Source organism: Girardinichthys multiradiatus, chromosome 5, assembly GCF_021462225.1.
Source record: "Girardinichthys multiradiatus isolate DD_20200921_A chromosome 5, DD_fGirMul_XY1, whole genome shotgun sequence".
Taxonomy (NCBI): Eukaryota; Metazoa; Chordata; class Actinopteri; order Cyprinodontiformes; family Goodeidae; genus Girardinichthys; species Girardinichthys multiradiatus.
The window spans coordinates 46,244,229-46,265,262 of NC_061798.1; the positions used below are offsets into that span (position 1 = coordinate 46,244,229).

At 42.7% G+C, this 21,034-nt stretch overlaps 1 protein-coding gene across 3 annotated transcripts in view; it reads left to right on the forward strand.

The window, feature by feature from the left end:
- Nucleotides 1-21,034, forward strand: part of znf827 (zinc finger protein 827) — a 96,347-nt gene that overhangs the window by 35,344 nt on the left and 39,969 nt on the right. For 2 of the 3 annotated variants that reach the window (XM_047364843.1, XM_047364841.1), the window contains exons 3-5: nucleotides 3,864-4,036; nucleotides 4,662-5,157; nucleotides 14,330-14,599. In XM_047364843.1, coding sequence (XP_047220799.1) covers nucleotides 3,864-4,036; nucleotides 4,662-5,157; nucleotides 14,330-14,599 — 939 coding nt within the window. The remainder of the gene's footprint in view (nucleotides 1-3,863; nucleotides 4,037-4,661; nucleotides 5,158-14,329; nucleotides 14,600-21,034) is intronic. The other variant, XM_047364842.1, reaches the window with a different exon arrangement.

The following is a 21,034-nucleotide window of genomic DNA, read 5'->3' on the forward strand; positions in this document are numbered from 1 at the left end:
AGACAGATGAGACCAAAATAAACTTTCTGGCCTACAAGCAAACCCTTTGTGTAGCAAGAAATTAACTCCTTGAACACATCATCCTCACCAAGAGACAGTGTTGTAGCAGCATCATGCTATATTGATGACTTTCCTCAGCAGGGACAGAGAAGCTTGTAGATGTCGATGGGAAAGATGAATGGAGCTAAGTATGAGGTGTCCCAGACTGTAAACCTGTTAGAGGCTCACAAAGACTTGGGACTGGGGCAGAGGTTCACTCTCCAACAGGACAGCAACACTAAACACACAGTCACATCTACAATGGTCTAGATCAAAGTGTATTTGAGTTGGAATGCTCTAGACCTAAATGTGGTGAAGAATCTGTGGCAGTATGTAAAAATCGATGTTCACAGATTTATGATAAATGAAGACTGTTGAACGGTAATTTAATTGTAAAGAAGCAACAATAACAAAATAGGAACTCTGGGTTTACCTTGGTAAACCCAGAGTTAGGAAGGGTTTCTTACTAATTACTTTAGAGCGAGTTCATGTAGCTGTAGGAAGCAGGAAAATAAAACTGTGCAAGAGCATAGAACAGCAATGAATAGAATGTGGCTTGTAGAGCATCCCATTATCTCTCTGCTTTGGCAAATCATCAACATCTTGCAATTCTTCACCATCTCATATTGTTTTATTTCTCTGGTGTTTTGATGGTTTATCTGTGCTGATGAGCTCCAAGTCTTTGAAGTTGGAAGAACTCAGTTTCCATCAGACAGGCCCGTCCAAAACTTAATATTACATCCAGGAAGAAGAAATGTTAGTAACATTATTACTTTAAACCTATATCTGCCAGGAGCATGAATAATTAACTGTATGAAAAAATATGAAAATTACAAATAAATCTCTCTTGGGTCAGTAAAATTTATGTCTGAGTTGCTTAGTTTTGTACTCATCTGGATTTCAGATAATTAAAACTGTTGTTAATGATACATTAGATCTAATAATGAGTTTACCTTCTAGAAAATGGAGATCATTCTGCTCAAACTAAAAGTCATTCATTTCCCAGAAAAAAAGGACAACTCTGTCCTTCTCTGACATGTTTTCTTCTGTTTTGTCATAGTTTTGCTCTCACTTCAGTGGCGCCGCAGTAGTAGTGTAGCCTCAGCTTTAACTGTCAGCCGAGCAGAGAGCAAAACCGAGAGAAAACAGCCCTGGCTGGCCTTACAGTATGGGAAATGGTCTGTGGGCTCAACAGGGGGTTCCGACTGAGACCTCGCTGCCTCCCCTAAACCAGTTCGTTTGCGCTCGGATGTGCGTGCTGCCAAAAGGGGGTCGTCAGTGTGTGCTCGGCACAGCGGGGAGCCCTGGAGTCCATATCCATCTCAGCAGCCTCCTCCTGGCTGCAGCCCCCACTTACCAGAGCCCTCTGCACTCATCAGCACAGTAGACTTAAGACCAAACACATCATACTTTCCACTGACTGGATACAGATGCGTGCACACTTTTTTTTCCTATCCCCCCCCCCCCTCGCTCTCTCTTTCTCTCTCTCTCTCTCTCTCTCTCTGTGTATTGCTCATGCAGTATACTTGGCAGGCATACCCTCTGATGTAGACGCGTAACCCAAACAATGGTGCACACAAGGATCTTGCTCGGGACTCTGAGTACTCTTAAGGGAGAACCAAATGCTTTCAGAGAGATTGATGGGCACTTTTGAGGGATTGTGTCGCAACCCCGCCAAACCTAAAAATGGCTGGATCAAATTGACTTCAGACAGATGAAGCAATCGATGTAATATTCTGTGATCTGCATGCTAAAAAGGATGGGGGGGGGGGTGTCGGTTCTAACCCAGGCTGCCGTCAAGGTCGAGCAGCGCTGTAAAAATGCAGGTAGTCGTTTGGTCGCCAGACTGAAAAATGTGACCTTGATTATCGACTGTCATGTCTTGTTTTACTGTCATCCCTCGCCGGTTAGACTGTAAAACTCACATAGCGTGCTGCTTCTTCATCTAATACATGGTTGATTCCAAACATGTTAAGGACCAAACTCCTAAAGTTTCCTCCTCCTGTGTTATTTCTGCTTCAGTGACCTTAAATTTGAGAAAGCAGGACTTCTATTGTTTTTTTCTGTTTGTTTTGCATCCTGATCTCTGCTGAGCTTGGGAGAGGTTGGGCCGCAGATGGCGGTTTATTGTTGCAAATAGGCAGTCTCGAGGTTTTACACCTCAGGTCAATGAATGGCTGAGCGCAGTAATTTCACCAAACACTGATTACCAGATGTTTTTCAAGGAACGGCGCTGGAATACTTATGAAGCCATCCTGACAGGCCCCTTGTAGAATTTGTAATGCAATCATGCCTCTTTCTAATAAAACCAATTAAACAGTAATGGATGCCGGATATGAAGCCAACAACAATAATCGAGACACTAAAACATGCCTGAGTTTTCTCTTTCATTGTTCCATTTGCTTCTTGCTGGCATTTCCCTCGATGCTTCCTATCATGAGGCTTCATGGCTTTTACTTCATTACAAACAGCGCCAGCCACATTCATGGCACCGCTGATAAAGAAATGAAAAAATCTTTTAAAAACATTCACCTTGTTATCAAAGCAGCATGATCTCACACTCATATATTGAGAAGAATCTAACCTTTAATTTGATTATATTTATTTAGTGGGGGAAACCCGATGTTAAGAAATTGTTTTTAACAAAACTACTGATGGCACAACTGTTGGTGCCCTGCTGCCAATACCTTCTACAACCACCATGAAATTTTAGTCCTGTAACATTCCATGAGGTTAGAGGAAATGTAGGGAGGGGTCTTTAATCAGTCCGTATTGCACATTCTCTCTAGATAGACCAGAGTCCCTGGGTCTTCTTTTTCCCTCTCTTGTCTTTAACACATCCTATAGCTTGTCTACAGGATTTATGTTTGAGAACTGAGATGGAAGAAGGTTGATTTTGTGTCTATTGAACCATTTCTGTGTTGATTTGGTCATATTGGATCATTTTCCTCCTGGAAGAACTGGAGAGTCCACCAGATTGTACCTTATATGTCCTGGTATTTCATGCCATTCACTGTAACGATGCCCATAGCATAACACTTCTTCCACCATCCACTGTTACAGGGCTGTGAGCACCTCGCTTGGGGACTCGGGCATTACAGCGGTGGGTTCCCTTCCCCCTTGGTGTGTTGGTTCTTTCAGAAAACACAAAAAGACTGAAAAGGTGGACTTTGAGTGTTTTTGGAGTTGTCTCATCTGACCAAAGCACACGGTTCTAGTTAACTCACTCTAGATTAATCACACTAGAGTTTAGCAAACTCCATTTATTTACGTTTGTGATGGTAGGACAGAATAGGCTTTTTTTCTGGCAGCACATCCAAACAACCTGTTGGCATGGTCGTTATTGAAACCAGGTGACTCCAAGTTGCCATTTTTTGCTGCAGTTTTCCAACTGAGGGCTTTTAAGAAGATTTATATTTTACCTCCCTTATCATCCTTCTCACTTTATGTGGTGGCAAGATAGACTAAGGTCATCATCCAGCCAGAGGCTTAGAGAAAAGGTTCTGTGATGCGTCCGATTTTTACCCCAGGGAAACAGCAAATTATGGATTACTAATTAGATGTTCCTAGATTCCTACGATTTTATGGCTAATTGTGCCAACGGTGAGTTTGTTATAAAGCAATTATTACTCAACATACGATTTTGATTCCCACTTCATAGATATACTGTTGTTAAAGGTTGGGTTTTTTTTATGTGAGAGCTTCTGCATTAAAAGATCCATTTCTTTTTAGGCTTTTTATGCATCTTTACTGTGGGATTCAGTAAAGCAAAACTCATTACATGTCGATTGCAAACAACAACAGTGTTCTTATCTTCTATTTAGGTTCTCCTGAGGACGGCGGCAAACCATTCCAGTGTCCTGTATGTGGACTGGTCATCAAACGCAAGAGCTACTGGAAGAGACACATGGTCATTCACACAGGCTTGAAAAGCCATCAGTGTCCACTGTGTCCCTTTCGCTGTGCTCGCAAAGACAATCTCAAGTCTCACATGAAGGTTGGATGATCTTCTGGTATTTTATCTCATATGGTCTGGAATTAGTGCCACTGTGGTTATTTAAATATGTTTGGTATTATGATATCTGATTGCTCTTGTTATAGATCTTAAGCATTCCCTACTTGCTGTTTTATGAAGGAACTTTGCTCAGAATGTTGTGCTAAAGTCTTGAGGGATCTTATTTCTTTAAATATTTCTTCTAAGGTACCAGACTTTCTTGTACATCTTTGAAGTTGTGCAAAGAGGAATTTAAAAGCTCTTTTAGACTACCTTAAGAAATAAACTTCCTGGTTTCCTAAAGCATCCGTCCATCCTTCCGTCCATCCATGAACCACGTAGAACAGACCTCCCCAACCTTTAGATGCATCACTGCTTTTACACACCTGGATAAGATGACTGAATTCCCTCATCAGCATCTCATTCTGTTCTCCTGAAGGATAGTAGCTCTCGAGGGCTGGACTTAATGTAGAAACATCTGCCATGTACTCATAGTTAAGTTTCAAATCTGTGTTTTAATACAATTGGATAAAAAACAAAGAGGAGAACTGTGGACCAAAAGAAAAGTGTGGAATTTTGATATATAAAATGTGTAGGAATCCAGCTCATCGGTGATTTTGTGTTCCAGGTACATCAGCACCAGGATCGAGGTGAGACCTTTCAATGCGAACTTTGTCCCTTTACCTCCTCCCGACACTTCAGCCTGAAGCTTCACATGCGCTGCCACCAGCATTTCCCTCGCACTGACGTCAAGGTGAAAGAGGAGCCCACCACCGACACCGAGGGCGAGGGATCCCTGCTGGGGGACAGCGGGACCACAGATCTGAGAGCGGCAGAGGCGTCTCCGCTGCACGGAGAAGCCCAGCAGCAAACCTCCCCTCCGACCGAAGTGTCTTTTAATCACGTTCACGTCAAGGAGGAGCCTCAGGAGAGGGATCTGTCCGTGCTCTCCCCGTTCAGCATTTGCAGGGACCGCCCCGGCAGCAGTACCAATTCCCTAGACCTACCTGGAGTCGGTATCGGACTTGGGATGAGATCCAGTCCGAGTGGTCCGACCACAGCCTCACTCTTCAGCCCCGACATCACTACCAAAACGGCAACTGACCTGCTTATGAAGCTTTCAGGTGAGCTCGAGTTCCTTTTTGAACTTCCCTTTTTGGGACATTTAGTAGATTAATGTGACTTGTTTATTACCAGTTTGCAGAGTCTGAAACAAGTTTTGAAAATATGTATTTTGAGGTTGGGTCACAAACATGATGATACAACCATGAATTACCAAGGAAACTAGAAAGAGACACTTTAAAAAATCCCTAGCTGGTTTAAACCAGGTTCTACAATGATTTCTACCCATCTAACGTCAATGAAATAAAACAACACACATCAGTTTCCACTCTTTCACTGTAAGGGAAAAATGGAAACGGTTTAGTGAAATGTTTATAGTACACATTTGCTGTTTCCATAGGATTTGAATGGGAAGTAGCAGCCAGATGTTGCTGATTGGTTCCACTTGATTAATTGATTTTCACCAGTCTGACCACCTCTATTAAAAAGCATGGGTGACACACACACAAGGAGTAAAGACAGCAGCAGTGACCTTAGAAAACTGTTGCAGCCCATTGAGCGGGAAGATTTGTAGCCATTTCCAAATTCTTAGAAGTCATCATTCTACAGAGAAAAAATTATTTACAAAACGAAACTTTTAAGACCGCTGACAATCTTCCCAGGAGTGGACAGCTCAGCAAATTCACTGCAAAATTACATTAGAAAAACTATTGTTACAAACATTTTGGGTTATTATCACATGGCAGGGCCCAGTTCTGCATTAGCCTGATTTTTTACAGATAGTGTAACATTTTTGTCTAAATTCATGGTGGAGGTCCTGTTGCAGCACAGTATCTCCTGACCATGACACTTCCAACTCAGCTGGTTTTTTACCGGGAATGCGTTATTGGGTTTATACCAAACTGTCCTCTGTTCTGGTGTCCAAATAATAAAATTTGAGACTCATCTGTCTAAAGAACATTATTCCAGAGGTCTTTGACTATATTCACTCTGGCAAATTTTAAGGTTTCCTCCTTGCTCACCTCCTGTGGAAGTGGCGTAGCCTCTTGCTAATTGTTCAGGCATGCACTTTTTAAAATAATATCCTTTTAGGGTTTTTAGAGACTTCTCTTAGCATCTTGCAGTCTGATTTCAGGGTTAACTTGCTTGGATAGCCTAAACTGGGCCTGTTAGCAGTTGGTTTGAATGTGTTTTATTTCTTTACTATTTTCCAGACAGCAGAATACCTGATTTCAAATCTTTTTCACGCCTCTTTAAAATTCTTACCAGATGTGTTAGCTGCTACAGGCGTCTTTCTGAAGGCTTCAGACATGGTGTTCACTCACACTTCAACAATCAGGGGCACAACAAACTGTAATGTCTGATGTCTCAGCAAGGTCAACCTCCTACAAAATGCTGAGTAGCAATGTGCCAATTGTGTTTCTCATGTGATACATCTGAGATTTTAGCCACTTCAAGTGAGAATAAATTTGATGTCCATATATATTCTTCACTAGAATTAGCATTGTTTTATAACATTTTACGCTCCTTTTTGGGAATAAAAGGTGTTTTACACAGGACTAACCTGATCACATTGTATGAGTTGTATTTGTCATTGAGCTGGAGAACTGTTGAGCATATCATGCATGCCTTCAGTTGTAGCGAGGTCCACTCTCAGCCTTGCTTTTAGAATGTTTTCCATTATAATTGTGATTAAATAAAAATAGCTCTCTGACTTTTAGACAACAAAAAAAACCAATTTGCCTGTGAAATACCTCTTGACATCCAACTGAATAGGATGACACTTCAAAGTATTCAAACACTGTTTTCTTTTTTTGCTTAAAAAATATTAAATACGAACAGGTAGCGTTCCAGCTAATAATGTGAATTTGATAAAAATTGTACAAAAATTCCAGTTGCACCTGTTAAACAGACTGCTGTCCTGCAGCATCACTGGAAGGAGCACGAGAGGGGGAGATCTGGTTCTTCAAACCCGCATATCTGAATGGTCGGTTCATGACTGGCTTAGATGTGTCCGGTCCAGCGGTACTGGATCGGACACATCTAAGCCAGTCTACTAACCCTCTCCTTCTTTCATGCTGTTCCTGAGAGAGGTGAAGGGGAAAAGCCGATCTTGGCTGTCGATCTCAGCCACTCACGGCCGTTTCTCCCGTTTAAAAACCACGGCATCTGTGGCTTAGTGGCTCTTAGCGTCACTTTTCAGCTCCACGTGTTTTCTTCTCATTGGATAAAGTGGAAGTCACTATCAGCCTCCCAGCATGTGATGTGTGATTAGTAGCAGTGGGACAGAATGGAAATCAACCTCTTTATCCAACGATATGCAGCCCAAATTAATGGCCTGATTTATCAAAATGTTTGCTGTAGGGTTATCAGTAGGATTTCTACTTTATAATAAGCAGTCATAAATAAACCTTCTTCCCTTCTCTGCTCAGGGATACACTGCTGTCTGGAAAATTATGGAATTATTTCCCAGGAAAACATAGTATGGAGAAATATTTGTTTTATATACTTTTGTCACTACCCCATTTCCTAAAGCATTCATCCATCCATCCATGGACCATTCTGCCACTTGTTAAAGGACAAAGTGAAACCTTCAGGCATCTTCTCCTTGATAAGAATCATTTCTGTGTTGAAGATTTTTATTTTAGTGCTGATTTTAAATCTTACGTTTCTTTTAGGATGGATGGAAAATGCATGCAGTGGGATGCAGTTGAAAAGCCAAGGACTACGTTAGCCCTCTGTAAAGTTGAGATATTCTTAAAAAAAGTTTTCCAGATATCCTGTTGCCAGGTGAAGAAGTATCAGGTTTATTTGGATGCATTTTACCGTGTTGCAAAATATCAAAAGATGAGCCTGGAGAAAGTGGCAAGATTGATGGAAAAAGGTTGACAGAGGTCGATCGCGAGGGTCGAGGCTACAACTGCCACTCTCCCGCTTAATGCTGTGTAATTAGATTGAGATCTTCAGCGAGTATGTGAAAAAAAAAAACCCTGGGAACATTAGATTAATTAAAAATTTATGCATAATTCATAATTAAAAAGGAATTTATAATTTGAAATGATTAACACCCCGAGCGCCATCCTGTGACCCCTCCAGGATGCACGGGGACTGGGACGGCTTAGTTAACTCCCCCACGATCTCACACGCCCTGGCTCCACACGGGTGCCCCCTGGGTTCCAGTCACACTCTGCTACCAGACTGCACAATCAAGCCCAGGCAGGTCCCGGAGGAGCCGAGGTGGTTCCTTGCAATGTCAGTCCAGTGTCAAGCGGCAGACATCTTAGTCAGGACATTGTTCAAGGAGGATTAAAAAAGAACACATGGCTTTATAGTTAAATGGTGTTTAATAAATACTGCTGATTTCATTAAAAACTACCCTTTTATTAGTTTGTTGGAGTAACAGGAAGGTGTTGGACTCAACTCGCTGAGGCTCACCCATGTAGCTGCCAGGCAGACTGAGGTGAGGAAGTTCCTCCTGGGACCTCTAGACTCTATTTCCTCTGACCTCCCTGCCAACCCAGATTTAGTGCATACACAAGCACCTCATCCCTCCTGCTTTTACACTGATGTCTCAGTGCATCAGTCCCACAAGGCCTTTAAGAGATGTGGGGGAGGGGGAAGATCCTCAAAAAACTGCAAAGGGTATGGTGGGCGGGAGGGGGTGTAAAGTGACAGCGAGAGAGTGAGACATAGTAAGAGCCGAAAGAGGGACTTGCGTAGATTCCCCCCGGCATAAAAAAAATCTGAACTCTTCCTGACCTCTGACATAATAAGCATGTCAGTTTTTTGGGCTGTCCTGCTTTCCATCGAGTGATACACTGATACGCTTTGATTTTTTACATGCGCGCTAACACAACCGTTAGCCATCCAGTGTGATCCACATTCTGATTCACGGATGAAAGCCACCGAGGCACTTTGAAATGCACAGGCCCTCTCCTGAGCCCAGTGGACTCGGAGTTAATAATGAGAGTGGGCACTGCACACCTTCCCAACACAACCCTCCCCACCCCACTCCCCCACTCCTGCGGTGACACAGGCACGACAAGCCTGACCCTGCCTGGGTGTGAATAATTGGCATGCAGGGGGTTGTGGGAGGTGTTGCATCTGTCATGATGCTTCTGCAGTTGTCTTATTTATCTTTTTGCTAGCAGTGTGTCTTGCTTTGCTTCTGTTACATGAATTGGTTCCTACACCCATCACCCTAATGGGATTTTTAGTTAAATTGTCTGTAAAATAAACCTTCACCTGCTGGGCCCTTCAAAGGTATTCATACACCATGAACCATTTATTACATTTTGTCACATTACAACCACAGACTTAATTGTGTTTTATTGACATAGAGTGCTTACCTGGAAGGAAAAGGATACATGGCTTCCTTTTGTTTTTCATTTTACAGTTAAAAAATCTGAATGGTGTGGCATGCATGGTATTCAGCTTCACTGAGTCGATACCTTGTAAAACAAAATCTTTTGGGGTAGGTCTCTACCAGCTTCACACATCTGGAGATTGAAATAATTCCCTCATTCTTCTTTGCAGAATAGCTCAAGTTCAGTCAGATTAAGTCTAAATTTAGGTCTGGACTTTGACTGGGCCATTCTGCAGAGGTACTGGCAGCATGTTGAGGTTGTCATCCTGCTGGAAGGTGAACCTCCACCCAAGTCTCAAGTCTTTAGCAATCTCCAACAGGTTTTTTCCTTGCTTGCATGTAGGTCCATTACCTCATCACATCTGACCATCTTCATTGTCCCTGCTGAAGAAAAGTATCCCTACAGCATGGTGCTTCTATCATGAGCAGGTGTTATTTAGAAAAATCTGGAATCATCAGACTGCTTCTGCCAACATGCTTGAAAAGTATTAAAATACAGAGGAAACAGGAGCAGGGAATAATTCATGTGAGCCGACAGGGAGGAGGGGATCGTCTGTTCCGGTCCGGCCCGGTCTGGCCCAACAGGATGGTGTTGGTTTTGTGGTCGTACAGTAAAATGTGGGGAAGACACAAATTCTTTCCTGCAAAGTCATCAGTAAGAGGGGAAAAGCTGCTCTACACGGCTTGTGGCAAACTGCAAACGGGACTTCTTATGGTTTTCTTTCAGCAATGTTTTTTTTTTGAGCTGCTGTGCATGAAGGCCAGACCTGCTGAGTGCATATGATCAAATGTCTTGTCAGCAGATTCTCCCACCTGAGCTGTGGATCTCTGCAGCTCCTCCGGAGCTTCCATAGGCCACTTGCCTGCTTCACTGATTAATTCTCCTCCTGCCTGGCCGGTCGGTTTAGGTGGACGGCCAGGTCTCGCTAGGTTTTTGTTTTTAGATGATCCAGTGATGGACAGACAACTTGGAATATTGTTCTATAAACCATCTTCAAGATGATTATATTTAACTAATGTTCTAATAAACCTCTGAGGCCTTTACAGAACCACTGGATTAATATGAATATTAAATTACACTAATTTATTTAATAATTTATGTTACTTCTGAAAGCAGTCGGTTGCACTGAATTTTTCTTGGGGTTATTGTGTTAAAGGAGGCTAAATACAAATGCATGCTGCACTTTTTAGATTTTCATTAATAAAAAATTTTGAAAAGCATGTATTTTTCCATTTTGTAATTCTGCTTTGATGATCCATCACATAAGATCCCAATGAATATAGGCTTAGGTGTGACTAGTATTTTTACTCCTGAACAGGCAGTACAGTTTCTTCCAAAGACTGAACTATTTATTTCCTCTCTGTAAATATGAGATAAAATAGGATGAGTTTCTTTCTTTCCAGACCTGGCTTTTTGTGTGTGACCTCTGGTCCATACATCCCCTCTGCACCCATCAGTATCACTGTCCAGTGTCTAGGACAGTGTCAGCTGTTGTTGGGTTCTCAACCTGCCCCACGCAGCCCTGTGCTTTCCTTTTTTTACTCTCTGGGAGAAAACAGCAGCCCATTGTTAGAGGGGGAGCAGGCCGGCGTGACAGAGGTGGAAAGCTAATGAAGTTATTTGACGGCAGCCCTGACCACAGAGCGAGAGGTGAGGTGCAGCGGACAAGCGTCTGGCAGTGAGACGGATGAGCCGAGAGAGAGAGGCGCTCAGCGAGGGGGAGAGAAACAAGCGAGGGAACGGTGGTGGAAAGGAGCGTTGGTGGCAGGTGTCAGAAGGGTGTGATAACATGGAGACAAACTGATAGCATCGTCCATCCTGAGCTAGAGCCTGCCGTACAGTATCATGCACACAGAGCTGTCACCAGCCTTGGTTAGCACATAACCACCCTGCCAGGAAGCCCACAGAACAGAAGCTTAGTCACCCAGAGATGGCCATCTCCTCCGCAGAGATGTACTCTCTTCACAAAATTATCCGCCGCGGGACTGGACAGCCATGATGCGATTACAATTGTGAAACTTTGACAGACAAAAGACCAAAGTGTAAGCTCAGTGTTGCTGGCGGAAATGTGCCGCAGTTTGGCTGCTTGTTAGCGCTCTGTCCTGCCTTTTTGTTCTGAAGCCATTAGCATGCAGGAATAAAGAAACTTGCCTATTGAATTAGTCTGCTAAATAATTCATTGTGCTCTGTAATGTAATTCCGAGTGGAAATGTCCTATTTATAGCAACAGTCCACAAAGGTCACGGAATGGTGCGACTTTCCTGTTTTTGTTCCTCCGCCTCCACAAAGGAGAAGAATTTAAGAGGATTTATCTTTGGCAAGGATTTTTCTGTCACTAATCACAGAGAGTGTCACAGCATGATGATTCCCGTGGAAAGAAATGTCTGGATTTATGCCTGGTTTGGGTATTTTAAAAGTGCGTTTGCAAGGTGGTGGCCATGTGCGCTGTTCGCATCTGATCCAACATGACCTCAACACGCTTCTAATTAAAGGACGTCCTTCCAGGTGCTGACCAGGTTATACTTGGGCTGCCGGCTGACACCTTACAGTGTGACATTTCTAGCTGGTGCCACGTGCTGCCCTGCGCCACTGGCCCAGAACTTGAAAGTCACCTCCCTCACCACTACTTCTCCCTGCATCCTTCTCTTCATTGCTCACCCTCTTGAACTGCAGTCCAAACCTGCCCTAAAGTGGCTCTGCGGCATCACATGGGTGGTCAAAACACCTGCTCCTGTCCCCTTTCCCTGCCCCGCGCATCTTGTCCCGGAGCCCTTCCTCGTGGATCACCATTAATCAGAAGAGCCAGAGTCAGCACAGATTGATGGCACTGGGCCGGCAGCGGCCGGCCTGTGGTGGTTTGAGATGTTTAGTGTGAGGGGAGGGTAAGGACCAGAGCAGATCTTGCTGGGGTCAAAGGAGAATGGACAGCGGTGTGCTACCTGAGAGCTATATCTTTTTCCACTGTATGTTTCTGAGACAGATCGAGTGCACGTTTCTGCAGTTCTACAGAAGCACACACTTCATCTTGTTTTATTCATTAACAATAATATTCTTTAATACTCTACCTTACGCTCACCATGTCCCCATCAGGATCTTCTGTCTCTAATAATGATCCAAGTCATGTAGGAACAGGCTTTTTTAGATACTGAGTCACAGTCTAAAACTGTTATAAAATGTATGTTGTGCACATACTTACAACCATTGTATTTTTAACAAATATTAAAATAACAGTACATTTCATCAATACTAACTCCGGCTGATGCAGCATTTGTTTGTTTTCACATCAGCAGATATTTTATTCCAACTGGAGTTTCTTAGACAGCCTTTTGTTACGAAACGGGTCTGACTCGACGCATGCAGCCACAGTCTCCAATAACCCCACGTGTTGCTCTGCTGACCATGTTTTCATGCAGAACCGTGTGCTTAAGGGTTGCCCGAACATTTCCTCGTTCTCACCCTGTTCTAATATGACTCGTGGCTTAAAACACATTTCAGGTTTCAGTTAACCTGAAGTCTAGTCTGTGGACAAAGCCTGCAGAAAAAGTTGTTCTCCTGCTACATAAACTTAAATTTCCCAACTAGCGTTTCATCAGCACGCACACAGCTCTGTGCTAAAAACAAAACTATTTGAGGATACAAGAGAACCACAGGTCAAAGGAGCCGCAGCAGCCAGTCCATCCTCCCTTTCAAGGTGAATATTGGGATGGATGAAAAACAATTTGACTGTCAGAGAAAACCCAGATTTATTATATCAACAAAATGGTATGCATGGCCTAAAATTTAGCTTTGGGAACTGAGCACTCGAAAATATATTTGAAAAATTTTAGGGCTGAAACTAATGATTATTTAGCTTAATTGATTAATCTGTTGACTATTTGTTTTTCAATTAATCTGTTAATAGTCAGATAGCAAAAGGTGTTTAATAGATATTTTTACAGAATTTGAACCAGGTGAAGCTAAAATGGTGCCACTTGAGGAGTTTTGGATAGAGCATATTTACAGACAAAGGTTTTTCATCCTAAAAATGAATTGGCTGACGATTATTTTAAGAATCGATTGATCACAATTAATCCGATTAATTGTTTTAGTACTATAAAATTTCACAGATTTCAGCCACATGCCTCGCTGGGGTGCTGCTGATATGAAATCACAGACAATGCAATAACAAGTAACAGGAGTAGAGTTCAGTTAGGGACTGTAATATCGATAATTTAAACATGCTGCGATCGGTAGATCCCTTGTTCCTATATCTCTAAGTGAAATACAACATATTGTCGACAAATCTTACAGCTTCTTTCAATGTTTGTTCTGTTTTTCCACTACTGTAAAATGTAACCAACGAAAGTCTTGGTTTTTACAAGGAAAACAGTAGAACATACACGGAGACACAAAGAAAGCAGCTTGGCCTGCTGTTCTTTTCTTAGCAGCTATCGGAAGTTGTTCTGTGTCTAATTATTAATTATTCATCTAAGGCAGATTATATGTGGCCCAGTTTCTCCTTAAGACGCATTCGGACCGGAGTGACCAATGTGACAGTTCAGTCCCTAACCTAGCCTCAATTACAGTAGAATACAGCTGATTTTCCAGCTGGGTCTAAAACAATAAATAAATAATTCTGATGCCAAAGCGTGATGTGAAGGAGAAATAGGGAAGTGGTATCATATTTCTGTTTTCAGCCACAGCTAGACTCTAAATCTCTAAACTTTGTTGTTCTCTTTGTTTAGCATTTTCTTGTAGTGTTCAGGATGTTTGGATTCACTCTTTAAGTTTTTAACTGAAAATTAATACCAGAGTCTAACTTGAGCTTCACCAGGATTCTTTTGATCCAACTCACTCCTTTAATCTCGTCTTTTTTTCCTACCTGCAGCAGCCAACCAGAGGGAATCACTCAAGTCTCCATTCCACCTGAAGCAAGAGCCGAAGGTGGAGGAGGCACCGAGCCCGAGACCATCCTCGCAGTGCCAGAACCAGGTTCAGCCAAGCTTCCCTGGGTCGTTCTGCCAGGATGGGCCGACGGGGGCTGCGGCAGCCATGGAGTCACTGAAGCCGAGGGAAGGAAGCCCCATGGCTAAAAACAGCCTGCTGAGCCAGGATATCAACGTAAAGGTGGCCTCCGAGCTGCTGATCAAGTTGTCAGGTAGGCTTAAAGACCTCTGTGATGGTTGATAAATATTATGCAAACGGTTGTGAATTTCATTTTTTAAATGTTGCCTTTGCCATCTGTAATCATTAAAATTGTGCATATAATCGAGTTAAAGAGAATGCTGCAACATTGTTTCTCTGAAGCTGATTGATGCTGTCTGGTGACACTTTGCTTCACTCTAACATCTGTTTATCACAGCTTCTTCTAAACAAAATAGATTTATGTTTTATTTTTCTGACATCCCTCCCAAACCAGCTAAATGCTACAGGTCCTTCTCAAAATATTAGCATATTGTGATAAAGTTCATTATTTTCCATAATGTCATGATGAAAATTTAACATTCATATATTTTAGATTCATTGCACATTAACTGAAATATTTCAGGTCTTTTATTGTCTTAATACGGATGATTTTGTCATACAGCTCATGAAAACCCAAAATTCCTATCTCACAAAATTAGCATATCATTAAAAGGGTCTCTAAACGAGCTATGAACCTAATCATCTGAATCAACAAGTTAACTCTAAACACCTGCAAAAGATTCCTGAGGCCTTTAAAACTCCCAGCCTGGTTCATCACTCAAAACCCCAATCATGGGTAAGACTGCCGACCTGACTGCTGTCCAGAAGGCCACTATTGACACCCTCAAGCAAGAGGGTAAGACACAGAAAGAAATTTCTGAACGAATAGGCTGTTCCCAGAGTGCTGTATCAAGGCACCTCAGTGGGAAGGAAAAAGTGTGGCAGAAAACGCTGCACAACGAGAAGAGGTGACCGGACCCTGAGGAAGATTGTGGAGAAGGGCCGATTCCAGACCTTGGGGGACCTGCGGAAGCAGTGGACTGAGTCTGGAGTAGAAACATCCAGAGCCACCGTGCACAGGTGTGTGCAGGAAATGGGCTACAGGTGCCGCATTCCCCAGACCTGGGCTACAGAGAAGCAGCACTGGACTGTTGCTCAGTGGTCCAAAGTACTTTTTTCGGATGAAAGCAAATTCTGCATGTCATTCAGAAATCAAGGTGCCAGAGTCTGGAGGAAGACTGGGGAGAAGGAAATGCCAAAATGCCAGAAGTCCAGTGTCAAGTACCCACAGTCAGTGATGGTCTGGGGTGCCATGTCAGCTGCTGGTGTTGGTCCACTGTGTTTTATCAAGGGCAGGGTCAATGCAGCTAGCTATCAGGAGATTTTGGAGCACTTCATGCTTCCATCTGCTGAAAAGCTTTATGGAGATGAAGATTTCATTTTTCAGCACGACCTGGCACCTGCTCACAGTGCCAAAACCACTGGTAAATGGTTTGCTGACCATGGTATCACTGTGCTCAATTGGCCTGCCAACTCTCCTGACCTGAACCCCATAGAGAATCTGTGGGATATTGTGAAGAGAACGTTGAGAGACTCAAGACCCAACACTCTGGATGAGCTAAAGGCCGCTATCGAAGCATCCTGGGCCTCCATAAGACCTCAGCAGTGCCACAGGCTGATTGCCTCCATGCCACGCCGCATTGAAGCAGTCATTTCTGCAAAAGGATTCCCGACCAAGTATTGAGTGCATAACTGTACATGATTATTTGAAGGTTGACGTTTTTTGTATTAAAAACACTTTCCTTTTATTGGTCGGTCATGAGCTGTATGCCAAAATCATCCATATTAAGACAATAAAAGACCTGAAATATTTCAGTTAGTGTGCAATGAATCTAAAATATATGAATGTTACATTTTCATCATTACATTATGGAAAATAATTAACTTTATCACAATATGCTAATATTTTGAGAAGTACCTGTATACTGTGAGCTTGCTTGCTTTATTGAAGTGAGAACTCAACCCTGGCTTGTCTGTTGCTCTGTCAGTCATTTTAGGAGACGCATGTCTCGGTGTTTGTTTGTTTGTGTGTGTGCTGTATCTGAACCTGCCTGGATCACGCTGACATGTTCCTGTGCTCCATGGTTTAGCCTCTACATCTTCTGCTTTAACTTGACAAGAAAGTTGGAAAAAGATGCAAGTCGCTGCTTTAGGACTTATCTCTTAACCGTGTAGTTGAATGCATGTTCTGCTGCTGCAGTTTGTTTTAACAGTATGTGTTTTGTGTTGCTGCCAAATTTAGCTATAAAGAAGGTGCTCATTTTGTCAAATGTGGTTGAAGTGCAGCAAGGACAGGTGTTTGTCTGTGGGTTGGTGGAGAGCTGTACTCAAACATTCAAGAGTGAAACTGGCTGCATGTGAAATAACTGAGCTGTTATCGTCTTTTATCCAGGTTAAAATAATTGCAGAATAACTTGCTTTCTTTTAAAATTAATCTGCGCTCTCATTTACATACTTCAACTTTTTCTCTTTTCACTGTTTTGCAGCTTAATTCTACAGTCATGTTGGAAAGATCAAGATATATTAACAACAATCTGATCCTATATTTATTTAAATCAAACATCCAAGTTGTCCGTAACACAGATTCCTCACTATTAAAAACAGATTAAAAAAAAGCCAAATGATAATGTTGCATCTTGAAACTAAGACGACCATTGATGCGTCCAAACGATTTGAAGGAGGTTGAAGCTGTTGGGTGTCGCTTAATAAATCCCTCTTCTAACTGATCACCATCTTTATGAAAGAGTTTGGAACTTTGCTGATTTGGAGCAAACAGGTGCATTTACACAACGCCAAGGCAGGAAGACATGACCTTAGAGAAGCAACTGTCACTGCCCGTCAATCTGGGAAGGGTTGTAAAGAAACAAGAAAAATTAAGTCCATAGTTTTACAGAGTTAAAAGGTTATTTACACGTGGAAAACATTTACACCACCTTCCAGTCCTACAAAGAGTCCCAGGGATTCTTTTGGAAATTGAGAAATAAAAAATAAAGGCCTCCATCTCAGGTTCTACATCCCTCAGTTAGCAAATGCTAAAGTTCATGAACAAACAATTAGAACAGTGTAGGTCTGCAAAGTTGCATCTGAATGAACCACAAGACTTCTTGAACAAAGTCCTTTGGACAGATGAGACAGGCCATAATGCACAGCACCTCTTACTGGCTGTCAAGCATAGCAAAGGAGGTGTGATGATTTGGGTTTTATTGGTGGCCACAGGACCTGGGCACCATTCAGTCATTGAGTTGACATCTAACAGCTTGAATAATATTAGGTTGTGTGCAAAGAGGCAGTGCTGCAACGTCCCCCACAACGTTGGAAATGACAACTGAGAGTTATTGCTGCTAAAAATGGGTCTACAAGATGAATCATGGGGAGCACTTTCTTTTATAACTTCCCATTTTTATATAATTTTTCTTTAATAAATAATGATATTGTGGAACCTGCTTTGTGTTTTTGTACATTGAATGTTAGATTTACATAAAAGGGTGTACTTTTTATTTACCCTTTGGTGCATTTGTTAGGAAATTTTTATAAGCTGCAGGAATTAACTTTCACAAAAATGTAATGAGGTTTGACAGAAATGGTGAGAATAGAGCATATATTTTTGCAGACTTCGGTTTTTATACTTGGTCAGAAATCACACACACACTCACTCACTCACTCTAGGTGAATTATAATTTGATGGTGCTGCAGTGAGGCGCTGCTCCATCCACAGCTCCTCATCCTATGCCAGTGTGTGCATTCTTGACAGACACCTCACACACCGGTGGCCATTGTTCTCTCTGGGTCGACTGGTGTTCGCAGTGACTCATGCTGGCTGGTAGCTCAGTGGTACTACACGTGTGCTGCTCCGCTGCCTGCCCTCGGGTCACGTTTCCCTGTGTGCGCGTGTACGGCAGAAATGTAAGATGTTGGCACAGGGGCCTAAACAAAGAAATGCATCGCCTCTACTTGTGTTCTTTGTTGTGTCGCTGCATTTCCCCTTCTCCTATACTTTTTGCTTCTTTTTGTGCTGACTTCACCCATTCATCCAGTTCCCGGCTCCACCCTCCTCTCTTTTCCATTCTTTGCACTGGCTCTGCCAGGTTGACCCGGGTTAGGGAAAGATGCCGCAGCGTTCATCCCTGCACCGGGTCCTGCTGCCCCCTCGCGCAGCCCTTGGTGCGCAGTGCCATCCGTTGCCGTGGCAACAATGGGGGCGGTAGATGGAGAGGGCTGTCTGGAGTGACAGCCTTGACAAGAGTCTGGACCCTCAAATGACCTTGATGGGGGAGGGTTTGGAGGTAGGGGGAGGAGGAGCCGGTGAGGAGGGAAGGAGAGCGCCGCGGAAAGGTCACCACCATTATACTCGTGTGTGATTACAGTCATGAGGTTCAAGGGTACGTACACTGTAACCTCTCCCTGTCCTCTGTTAAAGGTCAGCCTGGTAAGGATGCTTAAATAGGAAAAACACATTAGGAGTTAAATCTCAACGTTTTTCTTACAAACCCTCCTATCTGCCTGTTGGTGTTTATTTCCTCACTCCTATTTGGCATCGCAGCAAATGGACAGAGCCTAATTAAATTTCTGCTGCTCGACCGTGGCGTTGGGGATGTCATCATTACTGCCCATTGTGCTGTAACATGAGTTGCATCATTCCTTTAACTAGGTCACTTCTTCTTCTCCTCCTCCTCCTCTTTTCTTCTTCATCACACATTTGTCGGCGCTTTTGCTCACGTTACTTCCCCCACATCTGTTTAAAACCAGGCTGCTGGTGTCTGGGGGCTAATTATGCTGGGCTAAATAGTCCCCGGTGCCAGCGGCTAACGTGTCATAGCAGATGGGCGCTAGTGTTTCGGGCCAAGGGGAACATGGCGTCAAAGGAAGAGAGGAACGTGAGGAGGGGGTTGGGGTTTCAGGGCCCAAGGTGGTGCCCTGACAGACTGGCATCATGTGGGTAACAGCCGTGCCACCCACTCACCATCCAGCCACCCTCTCTATAGGTGTGAAATCACACTTTGTGTTCACTTAACTCCCGTCCACAGGGCTCTTTAACTTCCTTAGTCGAGTTGAAAGAAACAACTTTGACAGATACACTGAGAAACTTTCAACTGAACTGACAACAAACATTTCATGAATTTTATGTTTATTTTAATAACAGTTTTTCTTGGTTTGGTGTGCTGATTCTGGTGAAGGTGGACAAACATGATGGCATTTCTGCTAACTGTCAATTTTGGGAACAAAACATTGGCTATTGTTCTCATCAAAAGCTATCCAGTCAGGTAATTCATCATTGTCAGTTTGTTTCAACTTCTCATTGAAACAAAGTTTAACATTAGGTTAAATAATTATTTAGACTTATACTGTCCTTTCATTGGAATCAATTTAAGTCCAAATTGATTTATTTTGCTGTAATTTCAAGGAAAATGTTTGACTTAATGTATGTTCTGAGGGCACTGTTTATTTCTGCTAAATACTCTCTCACCAAGTCTTGACACGGTTTCCACACTAGGTGGCGATTGTTAAGAAAATTATGGCATTAACTAAGGGTCTGCATCACGCCTTTTAGGTGAAAATGACTACTAATAACAAGAACATCAAGTAAACGCATCAACTCTGTGCACTGCAGATTAAAAACAAGCAGCTTCAGCCTCCTGTGTCATCAGTACCAGCCAAGCTTTGCATTTGTTTGGTGTGGAATGAGCCAGTGTGTGTCCACATGGTTAAATGGAACAGGATGGAATAGAAAGTTAAGCAACAAACAAGTATGGCTTGCCTAATTCTGACAGTCATTTATATCTGTGAGTCAGTTGTGTCAACAAGGGGCAGTATACAAGTTTGAGATGCTGTCCATGAATCCATGTTCAGAGACTATTTAATACAATGTGGCATTATCATTATAGCTTATCCAGTTGGATTTCCTCAAATTCATTTTTAAGTAGACAAAGCATCAGATGATGAATTGCTTTCATTGTCGTGGTAGATTTATATGCTAATGTTACCAGACATTGCTGGCTACTGGACCTTCAGAGAGGCTCAGAGAAGTTTGCCACACAGAACTTCTTGAAAGCCAAGGTCTTTGGCTTTGCTTTATTTCTCGTTTTGATCAACCACTGGCATGAGAAATATCCGGACACATCAGGACAAGGCATCATTGTTCACCACCCCTCAACCACTGACTGAATCATACATTCTTTGCTGTTGCGCGCTAACATCTGAACCTAATTGTAACCTCGAAATCTACTCCAAACCTTGAACAAAAACCCTATGAAGTTCTTAAAGTATGTATTATTATCAGCTGGTTGAGATCAGATTTATAACAAGCACAGACTTGGCAGCTTCTTCTTGGCATACAGAAGGCTCAAAGACTGAAGACCGCCACCATGTGGTTGGAGCACCATATTAAAATCAGTTCCTGTCAAAAACAAGATTTGGATTCGTATACCATGATGACTTTCCGAACATTTGAAATTCAGATCCCCTCTCTAGTATAAGTAGTTTGTGCAGTTGCTCTGTTGAACATAGTCGACAGTAGATGTTGTTTTTTAGTAATATACTGCACACAAATTTTCTGTCATAGTGCCTTTAT